Raw genomic sequence first — 6,774 nt, 5'->3', positions numbered from 1 at the left:
TCTAAACAAAATTATAATAGGGATTAAGATGTGAGTTTATTACTTAATTCCAATCTCCATGTAAGAATGTGGCTGTTTAGGTTATAAGAAATTAATGGGAATAAAATGGGTTGTTTCTTTTGTAAACGTTTCATTAACCATACATTGCAGACAAATTAATTAATCGATTTAGAATTGCTTCGAGTAACCACTCCATGATGATCATGCCACACTTTGTGCTATTAAGATTTCGATTATGGGTGGTGTTTGGGTATGTTGATGATATATCTTGATTGTATGTGATGAAATTATAAAATAATTTAGGTTTATAGTTAATTTAGGTTTATAGAAAAGATAAATTATAAAATGTTGATGAAATTATAAAATAATTTAGGTTTATAAAAAAGGCAAAAAGAATGTCTAGTGGAAGACAGAATGAAAAATAATTAAATACCATTGTATGTGATGGTTACGTGCACACTTGACCATACTTTATAGCGCTTTTATTAATTTTGGACTAATATTGCTAATAATTTTTAAAATAAAGACACCATTATTAAAACTAGGAAGATCAATCATACAATTAACAATTTAACATTAAATAAAAATAGAAACTAGAGACAATTATGATCCCAATTGATAGCAAAGCAAAAAAAAAAAAAACCCTTTCAATCCTTCCCGCTGTTTTCTCATCTCATCATCTCATATCCAATAATAATAAAACCAAAATCCCCATTGATTAATTCTATATAAAAAACAAACAAACACATCATCCATTTATTAAAAAATTTATTCACATTCATATTCTCCTTTTTTCCCTTTAATTTCACTTTCCGATATCAAACCCTACTTTTTCTTTTTTCTTTTTCCAAAAACCCCCTCAAATTCGCATTCCCAATTTCTATCTTCATTACCCATTTTCTCCAATTACTATTAATCGTAGTTTTTTACATTATAATTTATATTTTATTCAATGGAGCCCGTGAAGCCAAAATCTGCAGAAGAGGTTTTCAATGACTTTAAAGGAAGACGAGCTGCTTTAATCAAAGCCCTTACTACTGGTACTTTTATTTTTAATTATTTGCGTTTTTGTTTTTTATTTTTATTTTTTTCTAAATTGTGTTTTTGTTTTTGTTTTTTTTGGCAGATGTTAACAAGTTTTTTGAGCTCTGTGACCCTGGTTAGTTTTTTTTTTAATATATATTTTTTATTTTTTTCCCTGGGATTTTTTCACATTTTCATAAATGTTAAGTCTTTGACTCAGATGTACGCGGCGTAAATGGGTTTATCCTAAATGGGTGTTTTAGGTTATTTTATTTTGTCTTATTCGTATTCGGCTAGCCCCGTTTTCGTGGCTTATTATTGCGAGCTTATCTTGACATGTAATCCCAAAATAAGCTCATAAGCCACAAACAAAAATGGAGCTTATCAAATATAAGCCGAACCGAAATAAACCAAAATAAGTTTGAAAAACAAGCTAGGCTAAACACCCGATAAGACTATATACGAACACTTTTTCCGACCACCCGAACAGGATGTTTATCTAGGGACGTTTTCCGACCATTATGTCACCTTGGTGGTTAGCTTATATTAATAATAAAGTATCTTCCTTTCTTTTGTCACGGATAGTGTGTGTTTGGGTATAGCACTATTGCTTATGATAATTTCGATAATGCAGCTAAATTTGAGATTGTTCCTATTGGATTTTTTGTGGGTTATATAAAGCTGTTTGGAATACGTGATTCCAAACTTTTTCGATTTTGGAAGCGTAGATAGATAGGCAGTTTTTATTAACATTAGAGTTGACAATAATCTTTCAGTTTATGTATTTTGTTGTACCGTGTTGTAACTTAGACTCATTTTTAGTTGCAGAAAGTTGTCATTGGTTTTCCATGTCAATGTTTTAGCAAATGTAAGGCGTTTTTTATTACCGGACATGAAAATATTAGATAAGTATATCAGTGAGTTTTTGGAAACTTACTTGTAAATCTGAAAAGTGCAATTTGAACATATTTTCTATTTTTCAAATTTTCTTTTAAACAAGTTCTAGAAAAGTGCCCCATTTTCTTCAACACAAACAAGGAGATGTTTGGTTCACCTTTTCCAAATGAATATATGATGGATTTGAATTTGAAATCTCATTGAATTTGTGTGTCAAAAGCTACCATTCGAAAGTCCTTTGAAATCAGTGAACCAATCATTTCTTGCTTATCGTTTTCTACTTTAATGGAATTTATGAATCTTACAAAGATTGTCTGCTCCCCCCCCCCCCTTTTTCAAATAGAAAACAAAGCCACAAATATAAACTTGCAAAATTTTCAAAGTTAATAATGTACGTCTTTATATGGAATAGAGGGTGAATCAATTTCAGACTTGTAACAGTAAAAGGACCTTGTTTCCTTTAGTGTGTTCATCATCATCATTATTATATAGGTTGATGGGTATATCTTTCTTGTTAAAGTATTTCAATTAGTATAACATATCTTTTATTTAGACGGATATGATAGAGTCATACCCCTACAGGGAGACTGCTTGTAGGAAGACGTTTGGCTTAAAATCACAATATCCCAATTATTTATGTATTTATAGTTATTTGTCGCTCAATGAGTGTGTGCACACTATAATATATCCTGGTTTTTGTTATAATATGTTTTTAGTTTTTATGTTACAGAAAAAGACAATTTGTGTCTATATGGTCTCCCGAATGAAGTATGGGAAGTGAATCTCCCTGTTGAGGAGGTGCCTCCTGAACTACCTGAGCCAGCTTTAGGTATAAACTTTGCCCGGGATGGCATGAAGCAGAAGGATTGGTTATCACTTGTTGCAGTTCACAGTGATTCATGGTTGCTCTCTGTTGCTTTTTATTTTGGTGCACGTTTTGGGTTTGGTAAGAGTGAAAGGTAACTATTATCTCGTTGAATCAAAATTAGATGTTTATTTATCTTTTTTTCCCAAATTTCTCTTTGTTTCATTTTTTGCTAACAGCATTTATAAAACATGAATTCTTGGAAAAAATTTCTACTTGCAAAACAAAGCAGTATCTGATAAAGGTTTTACATCATTTTTAGTGTCTTCATTTGGTCCACTTACATCCTTAAATTTCTCATGCATATCATTCTTCTATATTCCAATGGATTTATGAGATTCATTTTGCTTTCTCTTGTTGCTTCAAATTGCTGAGTTTTTATTATTACAAATCCATTTGATTCAATGCCATGCCTGAATCTCTAAGTGTTGTTTTGTTCATGTTTTTGCCACCATCAATGCCACTCCAAACACACACATACACTGGGAGATGAAAGCAGTTCATGTTGTATGTTTGCTGGAAAATATAAGCGAAAAAGATTAAGAACATTGGGAAAACTGGGAATAGACGGTTTTTGTTGCCTTTTTAATCTTTATATATAAGTTCTTTTTGTAGATCATTAATGTTGCTCTTAGGTCAAAGCAAAAAGTAGGGGTAGTCTATTACTCTATTTGAGACCCTTCATAGTCAACCAAAACACTGTTGACCATTTCAAATTCCTTTCATGATGACAGGATTTGTTACTAATGTAATTGTTGAGTGTGCTTAAATCCTTAACATGCTCTTTGTATCCCTTCATGCAAAGTTAATGGTGGGGTATCGGCCCCGTGTCTCTTTAACTATAGTTTACACGATTTACCTCTTTCATGTTGGTTGTGGAACTAGTCGCCAGAAAACGAATAATGGATCGGCTATCGATACATGCAAAATCGAAGTTATGGTTAACTGAGAAAGTTATAAGCAGGTATATGCCTTAAATTGGGTGGCTAAGACTTGCTAGGTAGTTAACTGTGTTTATCAGGTAGTTAGGCCAACAAGCAGAAATTAATGCTGCACTAGTTCACCAGTTAGCTTATTGGCTGCTGACATCAGTGATTTGATGACCAATTGTCGTCATATTATTGAATGGTTTATGCTATAAGGACAGTGAAGGCTGAATGGACATTTCCCTCTCTCTTTTTTTTTATCCTAATTTACATCATAATTTGCTGTATTCTAAAGTAGGTTTGGCTCAGCATTATCATTAGTTCTGTTTTTTAGGCACTGAAGCTTACCATTTATGAACATCATATTTTCTGTTAGAAAATTTTTGTTAATATGTACTACATGGAAGGAGAACATTGCCCACAATAAAATCTCCGCTCTATGTCTGTATGCCTCTTCATCATTGTACATTAAATTCCAATTGTAGCTAGATCTACTGTACTTTTATTTGAACATGCTTAGCAGATATCAATGGTTAATCGAGATTCAAATTGTTATTTAATTGTTTAATATTGAAGTGCTAAGTGATATTAATGATCGTAGTATAGTTTTGTTGGCAAGTAAAACTCTATCTTTGAGAAAACCTTTTGTGTTGCACTCTTATCATTTTTGGGTTTGGGTTTTCAGGAAAAAGCTCTTCCAACTGATAAATGAACTTCCAACCGTGTTCGAAATTGTGACTGGAGCAGTTAAAAACCCAAAGAATCAGGCTGAGGTTCAAAAGAATGGCAGTAGAAGCAAGTCAAGTGGGAAAATGGTAAAAAACTTTAAAGTCAATGCTTTCATTTCATACAATATTTTTCTGGCATTCTGTAGAATTGGCCATCTCGACCTAATTCCTTATTAAAGGGTCAATTCAAATTATGTTATATGTCTAGTAGGTCAAACAGATGAAATGTATATTTTTAAAAGTAGCTAAAAAGTGAATAACTAAAAAGTTACTGAAGTGTATAGATATGAACAAAAGTATTTAGCTCAAGTCAACACATTTGATCTGATGTCCACTTGCCTAACCAGCCCACTTTGCCTATTTTGCCATTTATTAAGTTTTGATCTAATAATATCATTGATTAACTTTAGCAGTCGCGGTCATCCGAATCTCTACCCAAGGGACTAAAGTTGACTCCACCTAATGATGAGAATGGAAGCGAAGAAGAAGAAGATGACGATACACAAGGAGCAACCCTTTGTGGAGCATGTGGTGACAACTATTCAGATGATGAGTTTTGGATATGCTGTGATATCTGTGAAAGATGGTTCCATGGAAAATGTGTGAAAATTACACCTGCCAAAGCTGAGAATATCAAGCAATATAAATGTCCAAGTTGCGCTACTAAAAGGGCTCGTCTTCAGGTTTAAGTTTTACGAACATATAAGCTTATTATGGTTCTTATTAGATATTCAACTCTTACTAACTTTGAAACACAAATGTGCGGCTTCATGAAGTTTATGGTATTAGCTAATACCAGAACGCCTAATGTTCAATTTTTGTTTTTACTAGCTTTCTACCCGTGCCCTACATGGTGGTAGTGGTGTTTCACGTGGTACTTATTCTGGTATAAATATATTTTAATTAGGGTGTTTACTTAGAAGTATAAGGAATTGGAAAGTTGTGATCAAAGCAAGGGGTCATCCAGGGCTTCCCTCTCTAATGTGAAATCCAGTGTCTTAAAATTAAAGCAGCCTCACAAGATATATATGATTATTACATAGTGAATAAATTTGGCTAGGGCAATAGCCTATTGCTTTTATGTGTGTGTGTGTGTGTGTCGAAGCAATTATGCTAGAGGTGGCCGAATGGATGTGTTTCGAGATTGAGCAACTGATTCTTGTTAGAATGGGCGAGTGTGTGTTGGTAGGAAATTCTAAATAGTTTGGTTTGGAGTTTTGAGCATGTTTTTATTTTCCCCCAAGTATTTCTACCTTTGATTTTGATTATTAAATATTTCAAATAGGATTAAAAAGAGTGTATAATAAAATCATATTATGTCAATAATAATATAATTCCTTTGAAAGTTTTTTATAAAGAGGTTTCCATGCATAAACTACCTTAAGGTCATCATAGTGTAATTATTATTTGTCTTTCAGAAGAGGTTTCCATGCATTAACAATCTTAAGATCATCATAGTGTAATTATAATTTGTCTTTCAGGTTACAACTTAGATACAACTAAAGGCTAGTCCATGATCATATGTAAGTGCAATATTTGACTTACTTTAAAAGCGTTGCTCGATATATCTCGACAATGAGGCGAAAGTAGTTGAAATTCAACGATAGTTATCATCAATGTATGGCCACATATAAGTTTATCGAAAGTTTGGGAATAGACATCAATCAAAGAAACTACATGATTCATAGTGGAAAGTTATAAGACCCTCATTTCAAGAAGTTAAAAGAAAGTTATGATCCATTATACTATTGATTGATTGAAATAGGAAATAAAGAGGTATTTATGGGCCATAAAGAAAACTAATTAATTGAATAGTCAGAATTTTGAGAAACCAATAATTGTCACTAATCTGATGAAACATAATTTCCAGAGCAGAAGTTTTAATTCATGAAGATGGGCCTATACTTGAAAACCACATGGTAATAAGCAAGTTTTAGTTGCATGGACTATGATTTGTAGCTTATAGTTGAAATTTCTGTTTTATCCTAATTCTAATGAGATGGAATGGGATGTTATAATTCTTGAAGAGCCTAAAGCTAATTTCAAAATGAGATTAGTGGTTAATACTTTATGTATTAAAACTGGGTTATTGGATCAGTAGTTGGAGTCCTTGCCTCTGGAAACAGAGGTTATGGGTTCGATCTTCATGTCCAGCAAGGCTGGAGGTCCTTTTCTACCTTTGATAAAACTTGGAAGCAGCCTCTCTACCTTTGTTAGGGGTAAGGCTGACTACATCTCAACCTCCCTCATACACCGTCAAAAACGGTATTGGGACCCAAAAACCCGTAAAAGACGACATTGAGAGTTATTTTACTTTATGTATTATAACGACTAT

At 32.8% G+C, this 6,774-nt stretch overlaps 1 protein-coding gene across 2 annotated transcripts; it reads left to right on the top strand.

Moving 5' to 3' along the window:
- Positions 1-785: 785 nt before the first annotated feature.
- Positions 786-5,269, top strand: LOC122591368 (PHD finger protein Alfin1-like). Of its 2 annotated transcripts, none has more exons than XM_043763637.1 (5): positions 786-1,040; positions 1,127-1,159; positions 2,651-2,879; positions 4,397-4,526; positions 4,853-5,269. In XM_043763637.1, the coding sequence occupies exons 1-5, from the start codon at positions 953-955 to the stop codon at positions 5,126-5,128; spliced, it is 756 nt and encodes a 251-aa protein (XP_043619572.1). In that variant the 5' UTR covers positions 786-952; the 3' UTR covers positions 5,129-5,269. The 2 variants fall into 2 exon arrangements, with proteins under 2 accessions (XP_043619572.1, XP_043619571.1); XM_043763636.1 differs by having other exon boundaries at positions 787-1,040; positions 4,850-5,269.
- Positions 5,270-6,774: the final 1,505 nt, after the last annotated feature.

Source organism: Erigeron canadensis, chromosome 3 (genome assembly GCF_010389155.1).
Source record: "Erigeron canadensis isolate Cc75 chromosome 3, C_canadensis_v1, whole genome shotgun sequence".
Lineage (NCBI taxonomy): Eukaryota > Viridiplantae > Streptophyta > Magnoliopsida > Asterales > Asteraceae > Erigeron > Erigeron canadensis.
Note: the sequence above shows the minus strand (reverse complement) of the source record. Positions and strands in the feature narration are given on the sequence as shown.